Below are 18,701 nucleotides of genomic sequence, written 5' to 3'. Positions count from 1 at the left end.
GAATATTTCATGTCAATCCTCTATATTCCTATGTAATTTATACACAATTTTCCCTATTGTGAAATGGGTGGATAGTTTGTAATTCCAAAATTTAAGGATATTCCTACACACACAAGATATTGAATTTAAAACCATCCTTTTTAGTGAGGCTATATGTGTACTTAGTTTAAGACTTAAATCATTCATTTTCTTAGATAAACATCAACAATATTAACAACACTATTGATAGATAACACGAAACGATCAATTTAATGTATCTACTAACTATATTATAATGAAATTAACGTGTAATAAAAAATTTCCCTTCTGTACAACTCTTTAAAATGTGAATATAAACATATAATGAAAATACATTTTAGATTTTATCTATTATATAAAAAAAAATATAAACATAAATATCTTAAGTATATCAATCTAACAACTTGAAAACATAACATATTCACCATCTCAATATTAATACTAGAAGATTTATAGACAACTAGACAAAGAGAAAATGGATTCCTCAACTCAACTTGATACTTCATTCACAAATGAGAAGGGAAAGGCACAAAAGGATTCCCAAGGGATTAGTAAAGATGAACATCGATTAGTTTATTTGGGAATATTGATATAAAAAGGCACCGCTTTAAAAAAGAGGGTCGTTAAAATAGTTTGGAAGGGGGGTTAGTGGAGGTTATTTATGTTTAACTTCCAACTTAGGTTTAATGTGAACGGGCAGAATTAAGAATTGTCTGCTAGTCTCTTATATTCTGCATCTCTTCCCTTTTAGGTATTATGTTGGTCTATTGGCTCTGAAATTTTTACTGTGCAGAGAGGGCAGATAAAAGAAAGAAAGATGGGTTTGCGAGAAAAATGGATTAGTTCAAGTGAGTGAATTGGGTGCCCTCTTCTTCATAAACCCTTTGGGAAATTGGAGGCGGAATGGCCAGAGACATGAATTCATTCTCACTCCTTCCGGAGGACGATCAGGGCGACAACGATCTCACAGTCCTCCTGGAGGCTGCGAAGAATACCAAGTCTCAAAAGAAAACCCCTTCTGATGATAATGCTATCAATGCCAAGCAGCCACAAGCTGCTAAACTTACCTCCAAACCTCTTCCTCCTGCAGAGGCTGGTAAAAGTCACTGTACTATTTTTCGCTTGTGCCCAATCGATTATTGTCTTTATTTGTCTGAAAGATCGAACTTTTTTTCCCTGGTAAATCTTGGGCGCAGTTATGTCTGTTTTTAATCGGGCGTGGGTTAAGATTATATTAGTTTTTTGAGTTTTGGAAGTAAGGGTCACTTTCAGGTTTACCTGATTATTCTTTTTCTTGAAATTGGGGAGTTTGTAATAATGGATTTAATTTTCTTCCCAAATTTTAATTGAGGTTATGCTTGCTTGTAATGGGATATGCGTAAGATATTTAAGATATGTAAACATAGCTTGTATTTTTGAGGTTTTCGTTTGTAATGAAGGATATGTTGTAAGATTAGTAAGATATGCAAACGTGGGTATATTCTTACTGTTTTCTGAACAGAATTAGAGTTATTTGGTCAATTTGCATTTGTTTTCCTTATTATGTCACACGATAGTGGCTATTCTAGCATATTCTCTGCAAGTGATGCAGAGAAAATTCAGCAGCATCTTCTTCGAAAAATGGTTTCATGGAAGAATGCGTTTAATATTCTGCTATCTCAATTTATAAATGAGAGTCGCTAGCAACAAGTAGTTTGAAACATTGTTCATACACATTTATATTCTATGAAACTATGATTGGTCGCAAAATCTTACTGAAATATGTATGGAGGCTCTGCAAATTTCTTACCACTCCTCTCGCCCATCCTTCAAGTTGCCCTTACTGAAATTTTGCAGTGCAAGTTTGGCCATGAATGAATGTCCCCCATAATCCAAGCATCACATTCTTTGCTATGCTACCTTTGAACCTTGGCCATGTTGCTTGCTTTACATTCAATCTCATTCAGGCTAAGTTTCTGTGTGGGACTTTCCAATTTGTATTTTCTTCTTGAAAATATATTTTTTGGCTTATGGTAAATCATTGCGAGATTATGATTTCCTGTGAAGTTATGTTGAATTTTATTAGACAAATTTATGAACATTTGTAAATCTGGCTCATGCTTGAATGCAACCTACAATCATTATGCCACATTTTTGCCATACAGCCATAACTTCCACATTTTTCGCTATTCTTGCAGGGATTTGAATCTGCGTTATGTCCAATGAGCATCAAGATCATTTTTTTTTTCCTTAACAACTTAGCCGGTATGCCTTTGCAAGCAAGGGAAAGGTTTTCAATTTTAGTTTCTGTAGATCACTGAGGTGCTCTACAATCATCATGTTTTGACCGTGGCTATTATGATTTGGTCATTTTCTAAAACCTTGGCAACACCATTCTTGTTTGTTTAGATCTTTTAGTCTGGTCTTGATACCATGTTATGTATCACTTAGGATTTGAACTTAGGATCTCCCATTACCATGCTTGGGCAATCTACCTCTGAGCTACTGAGTTCTTTTTGGATTAGAGAGCAGATTGCACTTACACAAGTTTTTAGCTCATAAAAAGTCTTTATTTAGCTTAATCAAGAACATATATTTCACAAGCTATGGACTGAGAGTATCTGAAATCCCCAGTTTTACATATTGTTCAAATGTTGTATTCGTCTGGTTTTGGCCTGATGTCACAACCCGCCTACCCTAACTATCTACACCACAACCCCTTGGACTAGAGGATTACTTGTCTGGGGCCCATGCTTATCATTAATTCTTGGAGCGGTGTTTACTGCCCCAAATTTAAATTTAGAATTAATAGTTTCGTGTATGCCCAACCCCTTGGACTGGAGGATTATTTGTCTGGGGCCCATGCTTATTTTTGATTCTCAGAGCGGTGTTTACTGCCCCAAATTTAAATTTACAATTAATAGTTTTGTGTATGTCTGCAATGTTTGATTGGAAATTTGGATCATATAAAATGGTAATCCAAGATTTTCTTTACGCAGTGAGGGCAGAGAGAGGAAGAGGAAGAGGACCTGGGCGTGGGCGTGGACGAGGTGGAGGGCGCTTTGGTGGTGGGGATCATTTTGAGGGTGGTGGAGAGTATGGCAATGGATTTGGCTTTGGAGGGGGCCCTGGTGGAGGAAGAGGTGGCTTTGGGGAAGATGGTGGTGGCTTTGGAGGGGGCCGAGGTGGAAGAAGAGCTGGCTTTGGGGAGGACAACAGTGGCTTTGGAGGGGGCCGAGGTGGAGGAAGAGGTGGCTTTGGGGAAGAGGATGGTGGTGATTTTAGAGGCAGAGGACGTGGAAGGGGCAGGGGTTCCCGAGGTGGTGGTCGCTTTGGGGGCAACCGCGGTGGCTCTGGCCCTGATGATGCAAATGGGTTTGACAATCCTACGCAGCAGTTTGAATCTGATGCACCTGCAGGCCAGTGGTAAGTAATTGAGTTAATTAAGAAAACCTGTTTCGAAATATTCAAATTTTCCTAGGTTTTTGTGAGCATTGCACACAAACAGTGTTCTTTACATTTGAATGCAACAGATAGTGTCAATAAGATTGTTTTGCTGTGCCTTTAATCTGTTCATGTCATATAGATTTGGGTTCATTCCTAGGCGCAGTCTGACTTGGATAGCTAATATAATTTAATTATTATCTTTTCTATTTTGAAAGGATGCCAGTAGCTTCCCTTGCAGATTTGAACCCTTGTTGCAAGTGTAATCAGTAAAATTATGGTTGCTGGAAATTGAAAATTTGAATGTTTTGAATAAAGTAATTTTAAAGCTTGGCAGCTAGGTTCAAATCTGGCTGAACCCATTCTCTAGAATTATATTCATGCAAGGTTAAGAACCCTTTTGGTTGTTTGGAAAGGTTTTGCCTAGCAAACTAAGAATATCTTTTTAGAAGATTCTAAAGGATTATTTTTGTTATTTTTGAAAACGATATGCATTTGGAGCCATAATATTTGGTTATTCTTAGTTACTGTATTATGGTAGTTAATGGTAATGACTTTGAAAGATTGTCATGCATTAGCAGATAATGCAAGATGTCAGGCAACTGTTTTTCTATTTTATTCTGTCTATATTTCCATTGTGAAATCATTGGTTGTTAGGGTATATGTAATTTTTTTGTCCAATATTCCTAAAGACTTGGACCACCAGATTTGGATGTTTGAGGTTAGCTTGATCATCCCACTTTTGGTTAGCAAGAGAAAATAGACCTTTTTCCTGTCATTAAATTTGGTATACGCAATTGTTTTGTCCAATGTTTCTTCTAATTTAGACAATCAATGTTTAAGATGAGTTTATTGATCATCCCACTTGTGGGTAATGAGAGTGAGAGGACCTTTTTACTAGCATTATATTGGGTACATGTAATATTTTGTCTTATGTTTGTTTGATGCTTGATATTAGTTTGTTGATCATCCCATTTGTGGCTAGTGAGAGCAAAGAGAGATTTTTACTAGCATTAAATTAATTCTCTACTTTATGGAATTGACAACTTGGGTTCATTTGTATTCATTACAATAAAGTGTAGATTCAGTCCTATGTGTTTAGTAAACCTTCAACTTGTATTCTGTCACTGGGAAAGCTCGGGGAGAAGTCGCCAACAAAACAAAAACACCTCAAATTTTAACTAAAAAAGCCAATAAATTAAGGTCCTAACCCTAGAAAGCGATTCTTAAGTAATTAACAGCACACAAAACACACTAATATAATGATGATTTGTATTGATTTTCCATGTGCAGCTGCACTTATATAAACCATTTTGATTTATCATTAACATTTGACAATTGACATTGACTTATCAATTAACGTCTGTGTTCTTTATTTAATTTTGTATGATATAACAATATACAGTATTTTTTATGGCCAAATTCAGTCATGCTGAACAAGGAAAAAAATTGTTCATTTTTGAACCTGAACCTGAACTGGCATTTAAGGTATTATGCAACATTTGGATGTTACATCATTTGGCCCTTTGGGATTGTTCGAGGTTTGTTTGACATCATTTTACAATTATAGATGCTGTCTTTGAAGGCGAGGACTCTTAGCTTTTAAAGAGAATCATTTGTTCCTCTTTTTGCTTTGAATTTTATTTTACAAATAAAATCATCAAATCTGAATGTTGGAAGAAAGTGGGATCTTATTCATGTTTTTCAGAATTTTTGATATTTATGTTGGCAAGATGACTTTAGAATCATAAATTTCAGAAGCATAAATTTGCATGCTGATCATTCTAGTTGCAACCATTCTACATGAAAGGGAACACGCATTTGTTTGCATTCTATAGCTTCTTTTACTTCTTTATGAAAATTTTGTATGCAAGTGATGCAAACATTAAGAAATATAAATCATTTTTCTTTCTACGTTGAACCTCCTCTCCATTGGTGTAGCAAAATTTGTTTATTTATATCCAAGTTCTTGTCAGTTGCCACACTATTTGCATCTGATGATTTAGGACACATTTTTTACTTTTATGTACCTTTGATAACACTGTTGGATTGGCTGTCAAGGAGATAAAATATCATTTATCATAGAGAGACTGGCCTCTCATCTATAAGGTTAAGAAGAATTTCTAGTAACTGTCTCTTCTATTATGAACTTCTAGATGTTGTGATAACAACACTAACACATCATAAGGTATTGGTCTTGCTATTTTGGACCTTGCATCTATAATTTTGTGATTTGGATGCTGTTTGGAATTGCTGGCACCTTAACCTCTGTTGGAAACATTAAGTTTTGAGCTGAGTGAACTCTAGCACGTCCATCTGATGTAAGTCAGGATACTCAAAGTTCAATAATAAAACAGCTTAAAATAAAAAAAATTTAAATAAATTGGTAAAATGCCCCGTGCCTCATTTATATGTAAAATAAATGTTTTGCAGCATCCATGGGAGGAAAACAGGATTTCAATCATTATGTACTCATTTTTAGTGATTTTGGTCAGTTGTGGGTTGTTTTAATCAAAATTTGGCTAATTAAATTTGCCGCGTTTTTACTGAATTTTCTGGCTGGATTTAAGTCAGAGTTGAGGCCCAAAATAGGTCTGCTAAGTTTGAGCGTCACTATTAGAACAAAATGGTTACAACATTCCATTTTTCCTCGAATTATTTTGCCTCAAAGAAGTAGGTATCTTCAACGTTGGGTCTTTTCAATAATTTGGAACTTCTCAATTTCAGTGATATTTCTTCTTTGTTCAAATTGTAATGCAGTCTAGGCAAAGAGATCCAATGAAAGATTGATTAAAGTAGCACCCTAAACATTTCTCAGACAGCATCAAACACTAGATAGAAACAACAACAATATTACTTGCATTAATGTAGTAATCTGCCTGCAAAGGATATTCTGAGAAAGTCCTAAACTATAATAGAATACAGAAAAATGGTATACGACTGTTCTATGTCCAAGGGTGGATGACATTTTATTTGGTCTTCTCTATTTTCTCTCATTTGTTCCCATGCTAGATGGTTGGCCTTCTCTTTGTCAGCCTGCCTGTGATTTTTCCCTTTTCTTTTCCAAACAGTCTCTTCTGCTCATGAGTTAGGACATCTTTTTAGATCAAGAATGACTTGCCTCTGTTTCAAAGACCATGTCCTCACGTCTGCAAGGATTTTGGAGTCTATTCATTTGCCCTAATGCCACATGACTGGTTGGAAGAGTGATTTCTAGTCATGGCACATGATGTGGCTGCCCATAATAACACCTCTGAGTTCTTGTTGGGCTGCTTTTATCCAAGATATGCTGTTATTTAAAACTCATTCCAGATCGAAATCATGATGAAGCAAGTGTTCAATGAAATGTCTGCAGGAGAATAATACCAACCAAGAAAGCTGTGCGTGATCCTTTTGACAGTTGGAAGTTTGAAAGACATTGATTTGAATAGAAGATGATGCCAGATGTTCTCTAGGATCCACATCATTGTGAATCATTACTTGCTGAAGTCCTTTTTTGTTGAAGTGATGGGTTGATGTTGCCAAAGATGCAATTGTGTACTCTTTTGCTGCCAAGTCAGCTGGGATGTTCTTTTGATCCTCAAGATTCATCCAAACATGCCATTTATTTAAAAACCTGCACACCAAACCAAAATTCTTCCTATCCTACTTCTATTTTGTTTTTGGTTGATGCAAGATTGCTTCTGAGTCCAAATGTTCCTGCATTGGACATGTCAGGTAGGTGAAATGCTCTATGAGCTTCTCTTCATGAACATTCTATGAAATCTGGGACTAAATTTCCATGTTTATTTCTCTTCCAAGTTGTTTCTTTAGCTGCTCCGTGCCTGCACTTCACCAAGTATTTACTGTATTATTTTTTTCTTTTCTTTTTAAATCACCTGAGAATTAATCAGTGTTTCTGCCTTATCCTTTATTTTCTTAGACGATTAGTACACCCAATCTCTTGCTGATAAACTAGAATTTGTATTTGTTTTTGCACTTATTTAATCTTACTAATAAAGATACAAATTTGCAGAATTGAAGACTGGTGAGATGTTCACTCCTTCTGGGAGTTCTATCTCGTAGGCATTGGCTGCAAACTTCTTTAAGACCCTACATGATTTAATCATTTTCCATTTTAATTTTTTATTAGTTCATTTAGAAACATTGCTTCTTTAAGTGGGCAAAGACCAGCTCTCCAACTTCAAATTTCTGCTTTTGTTTCTTGAATCTAGCATGTTGCTTGTAGCTTATTGTGCTTTTCTTCAAATTATCTTTTACTTGTTTAATTTATGCATATGCACAGCACTGCTTCCCAAAGCAACTAGACTTTTCAGCTCATTATTCTTTAAGGGTTGTACCCATCCAACAATTTCAAGGGATTTTAGCATGTTTATCCAACGAACTCTTCATTTCTTGTGGATTTTCATCCACTCTACTGGATGCCCTAACCTCCATGAGTTTGGGAATAAAAACAAAACAAACATTCCTTCTTTACTGCGCTTAAAATACTGTTTTCTTGTGTTCAAACAAACCATAGGATTGCTGTGCACTTCTTATCCTTTTCCTTTCAAAAAACTCAATATAATTTCTTTACATGCTTTGCAATAGTGTAAACATTCATCTTGCCATCATATATAGTCTACCTATTAAATTGCTAAGGCCTTTCTATTAAGACATGACAAGCATCCATAGGCATAACATTGCAGAAAATCTAATCCTAATAATAACCAAGCTGAAATTTACTATATGCTGCTCATTTGCCACAATTTGATCTCATTTAGCAAATTATTTGTGCTACTTCTCTCAACAATAACTTTGCAACAATTACCTCCATATTTGCATATGGTTCTAAAAGACATTTCTTTTGCATTGGTTCATTCCCCTCTTTGGTTGGTTTCATTTGTGTAGTTCCATCTTGGTCCCGCTGTGACGTTTTCACACATTGCCCCATTGCAAATGGAGACCCCCTACTTTTTAGGCCCTTCCAGTCTTTTGGCTTTGTTTTTTGGGTCTTTTCGCAACAGTCTTGTCAGTCTCTTTGCTTTGCAGGTGTTTGAGGTCTATATTGGTCAAGTCTGCCTTTCGTTTGAGCAAATTCGGCTAAGTCTAGGACTCGTTTTGTGAATTTTAGGGTTTTTGCCTTCTGTCCTAGATTTTAGGAGTTTCTGTTAGGGTTTTGGGAAACTGAACATACGATTGGAATTAGGACCCTTCAAGGAACCTCCCAGTAAAATTTGAGCCAAAACGGAGCAACTTTCTATTTTTAGAAAGTGCCTATTTTTTAGGGATTTTTTTGAGTCCCAGAATGTCGTCATTTTGCCAAAAATCAAACTTACTATTTTTAGTAAGTGCTTTTCTGACCTATTTTGCCCAAACCTTGACATTTTGAAACACTTACTATTTGGGAAAATCTATTTTTGGCAGGATCTTCACAAGAAAACACTGAAAGCTGAATATCTCTGAAGACGTTGAAGACTGAACGTTCCTAAAGACCATTTTTAAATCCGGAAGAGTCAGAAGGCAGACAAGTTGGATCAAAAAATGGTTAAGTTTGGAACTCCTATTCCAAAAGAGGGAAGCATGCAAAATCATCCAAGTCCAGAAATTCACATTAATCCACCAATGTCAATCCGATCCGAAAATGGCCTGAAATTTGACAAAATCCAGAATTTGCATTATGATTCCTAAGGACTTGAAACCACTCTCAAACATCCAATATATATGAAATATAACTTAAAGTATAAGAAAGGAAAAAGACGTATTGAAGATGCCACTTAATACTTAAATGTTATATTATATATATATATATATCTTAACGAAGAGCCTGGAACTTGTGAAAAGCATCAAAATCCTCCATGCATGAAGAATTCCGCCCAAGGAAGTGATTGGGCGCTAGATGAGGCAGGTCAGGGAATGTTTGGAATTTCATGAATCCTCCACAGAGGTGAAAATCTGCCCAACTGTGGACTTGGGCGCCAAAATGAGGGTCTCAAGGATTCACAAAAAATTCCATGAATCCTTCACATAGTGAAAATTCCGCCCAACTGTGGACTTGGGAGCCAAAATGTTGCGATAAGTTTTTGAGAAAATAATAGTGAAACATTGTTCTCTGATGGTGTCCATGTAAGTTGATTTTTCAAAACTTGCATGGTTTAACCTTCCTCACTTAGAGTAGAAGTAGTATAGTGCTTTGATTTCAATGGATAATGTAATGGTGTTTGATGAGTTTCCATGGTTCTTACTTTTTGCATCTTGCTGATTGTAAGTTGCAGTGTAAAGTTAGCTTGAACCCCCTAAATTTGTGCTAAGTTCGATTGTGGATGGTCGTTTGGATTGCACCGTTTTTGGGTATTCAAATGTACTTTCTCAATTTGAAAATCCTCTAGCATCCCCAGAAGATTGCACCGGTTCTTGCAGAGTTGTAGTTGATCTTGGCGAAGCAGAGCTTGGTTTATTTGGAATTTGTCTACCAGAGCGCTATTCATTGTTATCACTGCCCTTAGGAGTAGATTTAGATCCTTCTAAATCCTTTCCCTTTTACTTTCCAGTTCATTCCAGTTCAGTCCGTTTGAAGCAGAAGCATCGCAGAATTGCCATATCTGATGATGGAGTTCCAGCCACAGCAAAGAAGTGAAAGAACGATGCAAACGTAAGGCCCCTTGGATTACCAGCAATCACATCAGCCAACTGAGTCACGTCCACGCATTGAAGGAACCTTGGAGTGGATTGTTTGAACTTCTTGCAATCTTAGCATGCAATCGCACTTTGATCACAAGAGAGTGAAGTGACCGTTAGGCAACTTTAATCTGTGTTCGACGTAGTCATAAAAAACACGCCAACAAGTCCCTCTGCGAAGCTTCATAAGAGCCCTCAAGAATTGGTTTTCTCCTCCATCCAGAGGTTGTTCTTCCTGCCATCCTCCCTCTTCCATTCTAGCTTCTTCATCACTGCTATGAGTGCTATCTCCTCCATGATTTTGATGATTCCTTCTGTATTCAACTGCCAAAGCAGCTATTTCATTTTGGTGTTGGACAAACATCTCATCTACTTTGTTCATTGCAGGACGTCTCCTTTATAGAGGCATGATAATATAAACAAAAGATAGAATAACTTAAAACCCCAAATCTAGAAATTTAGATGAGACTTTACACAACAAATTTCCCTATAAAACTAAACTCTCTCTGATACTATTTCCTCTCATTGCTTTGTGCAATTGCAAGACTCTGTCACACCTCCAATAACACCACTAGAACCTCACAACATGCATCCCAGCAAAAAAGTCTTGCTTTGATACCATTTTATGTAGTCTTGGCAAGAGGGTCCAATGAAAGACCATCTAAACCTTAACCTTAAACATATCCCAGATAACATTCAAACGCCAGACAGAAACACAAAAAAATAGACTTTAAAGTTTAATTAAAATATTAATTTGCCTTGCAAAGGCTTATAGATATGTTGAGACAAGTTTCCTAGAAAGCTAAACGCTCTCTGATACTATTTTCTCTCATTGCTTTGTGCAATTGCAAGAATCTGTCACACCTTCAATAACACCACTAGAACCTCACAACATGCATTCCAGTAAAAAAGTCTTGCGTTGATACCATTTTATGTAGTCTAGGCAAGAGGGTCCAATGAAAGACTGCCTAACCTAACAGCTTAAACATATCTCAGGTAACATTCAAACGCCAGACAGAAACACAAAAAAAATACCTGATTTAATATGTTAATTCGCCTTGCAAAAGGCTTATAGATATGTTGAGAAAACCCTAATTATAACAAAAAATAGAAAAATGGCATAGGATTTTTCCACGCCCAAGGATGGATGATATTCTCTTCTATTTGGTCTTCTTTGTTTTCCTGCATTCTCCACACATCTTCTGCTTCAAATAGTTGACCTTCTCTTTCTCGTTCAGCTTTCCCTTTTTTTGGTCATGAGTTGGGGCACATTTTTAGATCAAGAATGACCTGCCCTCACTTCAGATATCACATCCTCATGTCTGCAGGGATTTTGCAGTCATTTCGTTCACCCTAAAAGTACATGACTGGTTGGAAGAGTTGGTTTTAATCATGGAACATGATATGGTTGTCTATAATAACAACTCTCAGTTATTGTTGGGCTGTTTTTATCCAAGATATGCTGCAGTTTGCAACTATCTCTGTCTGAATTTGGACAAAATTCATGAAGAAGTTCTCATGACTACCATATGTTTGATGAAATGTTTTGCTGGAGAGTAGTAACAATCAAGTAAACCTTGTGTTCAATGGGATCCACATCATTAGGAATCATCACTGCTAGCTGTCATTTATGCCTTCTGTTTAAGTCATCCCAGATGTTGTAGTCCTTTGTTGCCAAAGTGACGTTTATTTTGTTTTTGAATGATGCAAGATTGCTTGTGAACCTGAATGCCCTTGCATCAAAGGGCGATAGACTATGAGACAGATTCTTTGGGGACAAGTGTTGTGAAGAAAACTTTTTGTTTGTTCTTGTTCTCTGGCCACATGGATAAGAGACAATATCTCTGATATTGTTGTTCCATGGATATGATATGCATTATTATCACTTGAATAATGCATCCCAATGTTTCATTAGCTATATCCTAAAAGTAGGTACATTCTAAGAGGAGAACTCTGATTTCCTTTTCTTGGAGTGGTGGAAGGTGGATTACTGCACTAGTAATAGGTAGCTGGAAAATGTGAGACCTTCAAGTTTATAATGTTTCTGATTCATCTAAATTCGCATCAAGGATCTCTAGTTTTCCCATTGATTGAATCAATCAGACCCTTCAAACCTCTTTTGTAGGATCTTCCAAGTTTCAAGAGCCACCATGTCTTTTGATATCATAAAGCCTAACATATTCCTGAACACGAGGTCTTCATGAGATATCTCTTTGTAACTTTAGTAGAAACCAATATATTGATTGATGATGTCATATCAACAAATTTTGTACATTTTTAGGGATGAGGAGAGAAGTGTCTCAGGCATCACTCTCATGTCCTTATTATAAATTTTGAACTATTAGTGAAGAAACCTAGAATTGATTTCTGGATTTAAGCATGCATCTGAATAAATAACAGCATTTGTTTGATTCATTGGAAAACTGCTGTTTTCCTTAAACAATTTAATCTGCCTCAAATAACAGCACTACTTTGACAACAGCAGCATATGTTAGCGATACTACCACTAGGACTAGCTATGACATGGTAATTTGAGCAATATCAACAAGAAGCAACTATAATTGATAGTCATTTCTCTAAATGACAATAATCAGGGTTTAGGTGATTAACATATGTAATGTCCCTTTTGGGGATATTACTATATTTTGACCTAAAATCACAAGTTCAATTAAAATAAGAGATACAATACAGTTAACAGTATACATTTACCATTTGAAATGCCTTTAACAAGATTAATCCTGGTTTAGGTTTTGCAATCATGTTAGTCAATACTTGAAATGTAATTCATGAGACCATCTATTTTCATATGGGTTAGGAATCCAATATCATATGATTGCTTATATCATCAATAGTATTTTATAATTATCCAAAGCATATTCCTAAAGTAACTGTATTGAATTAGGTAGAAACTTTGCAAACCACAATCTCAAGGATAGTTATCCTTGTATTGTGAGAGAACGGGTGTAAAGTAGTTCACCTTGGAGCTGCTCCATCCTCCTTGATCAAGCCTAGGAGCACTAATTAGCCTCCCAGCCCACAAACGCTCCATCTTGGGGTGGTGTGCTTGATAAGAGCATGAAGATTACCTTCTCCACCAAGCCCGGGAGCTCACATACCTCGCCCGGCCCATGAGCACTACATCTCAAGGTGGCATGCGTGATGAAAGATAGGTGGGTCCTCACCTCTTATGAACACAAAAAGGTTGATTAGCCTTCCAGTTTTGCAGCCATTTCTATCCAATTCAAAATAAATTAACTATATGAATATATTGTAACATATTTATCAAATAGAAATATAATAAATTTTACTTAAATTGGGAAACAATACTCCAATTTGAAAATAATGCAATTTCAGCAAGAATATTCTTATATATTTTCAGCAAGAATAAATATTGCATTCATATACTCATATCATATTTTTACACAAACTTACTAATTCTAGGCTGATAATACCTAATCAGATTTCTGCTGTTTATTGGCTATTTCTTGATTTCAAAACAAATGTCTATTCCAGATCAGATTATTTATTTTCTGACCTCTTTCTTCTCATTTGATTGACGCCCTTCAAGTAAGGCTTTAATTCCCCTTTTATATTATATCTTTAATTTGGGGAAAGGATACATCTCTTACTCTTCCTTACACAACTGCTGCCTTCTCATTAACACCCGATGACTTTTCATCATGCCTGCCACCTTTTCGTTACCACCCGATGACCCTCTTGTTAAGGATGATAAATAACAATAAGGGAGGCGCTGATCAAGGGTGTCGCTTAGTATGTTTTAAAGGGAGGCTGCTTGGTGATATTCGACCACTACTTATGAGGCAATTAATATCTTTGACTCAAGATAAATTGCTGACATGACTTTCTTGGCAATGATGGTATAAGTTGCCAGCCTGTGTATACATATGTTCAATGTATTATTCATATGCAATGGGGGCATGATAACATGATTCAGAATGTGAAAATCTCAAGCAGCATAATAATTTTTTTTTTCCTAAGAATGTATGGATACTAATCCTGGCCCAAAATATCCCAGGGCAGTATGGACACAAGTGCTTGGGCACAAAGGGGGTTTATGGTTAATGTCTAAAACAAGAATTCTGTTACCAGTCCTTTGGGACTTGTGGTCTTAATGTGTGGGGTAAAAATGTATGGATAATTTTTGAATGATAAAAAAATATAGAATTTACATTTCTATTCTCTGGAATATTAGATATAGAATTTTGCTGGAAGTTTTATCTCTCCATATGTTTGCTGCAACCAGCTTTTCTCCTGTTCTCACTGGGCTTGTCAGATGGTCTATCCTTTTAGCTTATGTTTTCTTCAATATGAACTTATTCATAATATGTTGGTATCCTCAATTACCATATTTCTTCATTCTTTCTCTCCTATGGCTTACATTAGTTCTGTTTTGGCCTTATGATTTACTTCACTATTATGCAAATGCCACTCGGTAGGATTGACATAAATTATTAGGTGTTTAATGTTTAATCATCTGTGTATCTAAACAGGGAGGCTGCTGAAGGATCATATGATGAGAAAAAAAATATAGAGCCTGAAATTAAGAAGCCTGAAGAAGAGGTTACTCAAGAGAATGACATGGAAAACAAAGAGGAGAAAAAGGAGGAAGAAGACAAGGCAATTCTCAACTCTTTAATGTGTTTATTGTTCTTTTGATGTTTATAAACAGTGAAAATTAAATTACATTCTTGTTTGTGGTTTTATAGTATACTGGTTTGTTTTTATTATATTATAAATTAATGCAACAATATTCTCCTGTGCATTATGTACTAAATGATAGCTGTCTTCTGGAATGGATGCAGGAAATGACACTTGATGAATATGAGAAACTGTTGAATGACAAAAGAAAAGCGTTGGAAGCTTTAAAAAATGAGGAAAGAAAAGTTGTTGTGGACAGGGATTTTGAGTCTATGCAACTTGTTGAAAAAAAGAAAGATGATGGCATTTTCATCAAAGTGGTAAGTTAGTATGTCAAAGTTAATTGGTTTATTAAAAAATGAATCAAAATGTTATGAGAGATACATAATTTACTTGTACAAAGTATTTTATTTAACCCCAGGTATGGTATGGCTTGGGTACATGTGTACAGAACACTTGAAAATTATGATTACGAAACAAATTTTACAAAATTAATCATAATTCCAATAAACAAAAAACAGCAACACTGTTTTATGTGAATCTCAGGTGCAGTACAGCTTGGTTTTGGGTACATCTGTACAAAAAAATATGAAGATTATGGACAAATAAACAAAATTAATTGTAAATTCAATGTAACGTGTTTTAAATAAACTAAAAATAACAACATTGTTTTATTTGAACCGTACAGGTTGGGTACATCGGGACAAAAAATATTAAAATTATTAATGCCGATAGGCATTCTACAATGACAGCAAGGGGTGGAGTGAAATGTGAAATGGTGTGAACGTTTTAATGTTAACTTTTATCGTTTAGTTTAAATTTGACAATCATTCACATGTCAAAATATTAATATTTATTATAAGCTTAATATTTTTGAAATAAACACCATATAAAACAAAAATATACCACCCTCAAAATTATAAGTTTTAAATAGATATATAAATATAAATATAAAATAAAAACAAAGATATTAAAAAATAATCAATCATTTCATAATTACAATATTATTAAAAAATAATCAATCATTTCATAATTACAATATTCTTTAAAAAAAATATATTTTATAAATTTTTATTTTTTAATTATTTTTTTTACAATGATAAGAAGTTTAAAATCTAAATATAAAAAACTAGATGTCAATTATCAAATAAAAAATTTAATAAGTAATATAGATACAGTATGATTTAATGTTGTTTTTTATGTAGTAGATATAATTTAAAATGAAATAAAATAATTTTAAGGTAAATAAAATAGTTTCAATTGATATCTATCGGCATTTCTTTAGATAGATGTATTTAAGATATCTATACTAGTATAGAAATAAACAAATTAATCATAATATCAATATTATATACATTTGATAAATAAAAAAATAACAAAATTGATAACTAATAAATCAAAATATAAAATGAGTCATGACATGATATATTTCATAGGTTTATATTATCCTTTTCAAAATAAAGGATAATCAAAATATTGAATAGTCACAGTCAAATTCAAGAACCCTGTGACCCAATCGTCAAGTATCCAAAGCAGCAGTAGGCTCATTAGAACCAGATGCAGCAGGACTAGCAGCAGTCTGGTAGTGTTATTCTAGATGTTTTCTTATTGTGTTTTTTTAAAGAGCTTTTTGTATTTTTTTTTTGTTCTTATTATTGTATATGGATACCAAGAATAAAAGAAGAACCTGCGAGGTACCTAGACTAGTACCAGTATGAGAACAGTGCTGGTACTGGAACGAGGGCTTTTAGGGAAGTATCCAATTATAGAGAGAGATACAATGTGTTTCAACTGTATAATATTGACTTTGTGCAGAACTCAGAAAAGGATAGACTAAGAAGGAAGGAGGCTATTGAAAAGGAAGATAAAGTTCGTAAGGTACGTTACTTGATATTTCCCAATAATATTACGCAATTCAGTTTCATCATGTATGTAATAAATTTTGAAGCTAAATAATGATTTATGGTAAAAATTTGTATGTTTGTAACAACTATGTATTCGGAATATTATCATCTTGATTGTATGGTCTGGTTCCTAAACCCTCTTTGTTAGAGAATTGGATTTGAGAGATTATAGAATAAGGTATTGCTTTATTTTGTGAGATGATCAGGAGGATATATGTTAGTTTGGAATGTCTTGTAAATTATCTTCTTTGTGAAGCTAAATAATGATTTATGGTAAAAATTTGTATGTTTGTAACAACTATGTATTCGGAATATTATCATCTTGATTGTATGGTCTGGTTCCTAAACCCTCTTTGTTAGAGAATTGGATTTGAGAGATTATAGAATAAGGTATTGCTTTATTTTGTGAGATGATCAGCAGGATATATGTTAGTTTGGAATATCTTGTAAATTATCTTCTTTTTGTTGTAGGCTGTGAGCATAAATGAGTTTCTGAAACCTGCCGATTTTGAGAGATATGGCGCTCGTGGGCGTGGGCGTGGACGTGGACGAGGTCGAGGGAATGGTGGCTTTACTGGAGCTAGGGGAGGATATGGAGGGAGTTACAATGATGCTGATCAGGTTGCTGCTCCTCACATTGAGGATCCTGTGCAGTTTCCTGTACTTGCTGGGAAGTAACTTTATCAGCATCACTCAGTAAAATTTTTGCTAGTTATATTTTACTATCTTTTGTGTAACAATTACCAAGATGGAGTTCTCAGTGAACAAGGATCACTGTTAGAGAGAAAAAGATTATACTGAGAATCTCTGAATTTTCTAAATGGGAGTTAATATTCTATTGCAGTTGGAAGATTTTTAGAAATTTTAACAGAAACTTAAGTTATTTTATCATTGTGAACTGGAAAGGTTATTCCTAATTAGTGATTAGGAAGAATCTTAACTGTTTTTTTTCCGGGCATTGTGTCTACTTTGTCACATTTTTGTAAATTTTGTTTTATTGTTTATACTTGTCTAGATAAGATATATATTGATGAGAATGAGTTTGACATCTCAACTTCACTTTAATCTGTGGTGACATCAATTATATTATATTGTTGCCCGTCTACTTTTCACCGAATTTGAGAGTTCGTTGGTGGGATTTGAGTTGACTGATCTTCTAGTCAATTTTATAATGGAAATGTTTTAGGTTGACTACAATGTGTGGCTTTATCAGGCATATTACAGTTTTGTAGTTTACATATCCAAAAATATATTAGGTGACATCATAGTCTTTACATGAGTTTTCTTTAGTTTTGATAGTCGCCCCTTGGTGAGGAGGAAGTGATTCCTTTGTATTTAAACAAGATTTATGAAGAATTTCACTTGGTTTGCCCCTTGGTGATCAGGAAGAATGGTTTCTTTGTCACTAAACAATTCTGATCAGGAATGTACTTGGTGTGCCCATTGATGATCAGGAAGAATGATTCCCTTGTATCTAAAAAAACCCAGACAAAGAATGGTGTCTGGGTACTATCATTATTGGGTATAATATTCATTCCCTCTTTTGTAGTCTCTGCCAATTTGTATCTTAACTAGATCTTATGTCTAAGTTCTTTTCACCAATGTCTAAAATGTTGGAAAGGTGATTTCACATCTTGCAATCTTACACTTTCGACAGAATATTTGTGTTTTAATTTCTAATCTCTCGTATGATAACTCTTATGTATGCTTATTGAAGAAATTTGGTACATGGTAGTATGTTATGACCAAGACTACACAATTCTGTCTTTATTTGAGCCAGGCCTTAATGGTCTCTGCACATTTCATGGTATTTGTATACGACATTTGCACAATTTAAAGAAACTGCCCATTGAATTGATAATTGTGTAACCAGCCGAGCTTTGTTGTGGGCAGCAATTATTCTTTTCCTAATACAGTTGAAGCTACATGTGCACACGGTAAGGAGAAGCAATGAGTCTGAATGCATGTGCATGATGTTCCTGTACTGCAGTTTACCGTGTACTTCCTCTCAACACTATATTTGGTAACATTTTGTGCTTC

The 18,701-nt window shown here is 34.9% G+C and overlaps 1 protein-coding gene across 2 annotated transcripts; it reads left to right on the top strand.

Moving 5' to 3' along the window:
• The first annotated feature begins 682 nt into the window (after positions 1-682).
• LOC131063601 (RGG repeats nuclear RNA binding protein A) lies at positions 683-17,715 on the top strand. Of its 2 annotated transcripts, none has more exons than XM_057997479.2 (6): positions 683-1,126; positions 2,997-3,423; positions 14,610-14,736; positions 14,922-15,077; positions 16,573-16,635; positions 17,133-17,715. In XM_057997479.2, exons 1-6 carry the CDS (start codon positions 922-924, stop codon positions 17,337-17,339), a joined length of 1,185 nt encoding a protein of 394 aa, XP_057853462.2. In that variant the 5' UTR covers positions 683-921; the 3' UTR covers positions 17,340-17,715. The 2 variants fall into 2 exon arrangements, with proteins under 2 accessions (XP_057853462.2, XP_057853470.2); XM_057997487.2 differs by having other exon boundaries at positions 686-1,114.
• The last annotated feature ends 986 nt before the right edge of the window (positions 17,716-18,701 follow it).

This window comes from Cryptomeria japonica, chromosome 5 (assembly GCF_030272615.1).
Source record: "Cryptomeria japonica chromosome 5, Sugi_1.0, whole genome shotgun sequence".
Classification (NCBI taxonomy): Eukaryota; Viridiplantae; Streptophyta; class Pinopsida; order Cupressales; family Cupressaceae; genus Cryptomeria; species Cryptomeria japonica.
The sequence above is the reverse complement of the archived record's forward strand: the minus strand, read 5'-3'. Positions and strand labels throughout refer to the sequence as shown.

What these genes read in the sequence shown, in the direction of transcription:
- LOC131063601 (XM_057997479.2), top strand. Translation starts at nt 922, where the DNA reads ATGGCCAGAGACATGAATTCATTCTCACTCCTTCCGGAGGACGATCAG. An exon ending in GATGCACCTGCAGGCCAGTG is followed by an intron (nt 3,424 to 14,609) that starts GTAAGTAATTGA and finishes GTATCTAAACAG; the next exon opens with GGAGGCTGCTGAAGGATCAT. An exon ending in ATGGCATTTTCATCAAAGTG is followed by an intron (nt 15,078 to 16,572) that starts GTAAGTTAGTAT and finishes GACTTTGTGCAG; the next exon opens with AACTCAGAAAAGGATAGACT.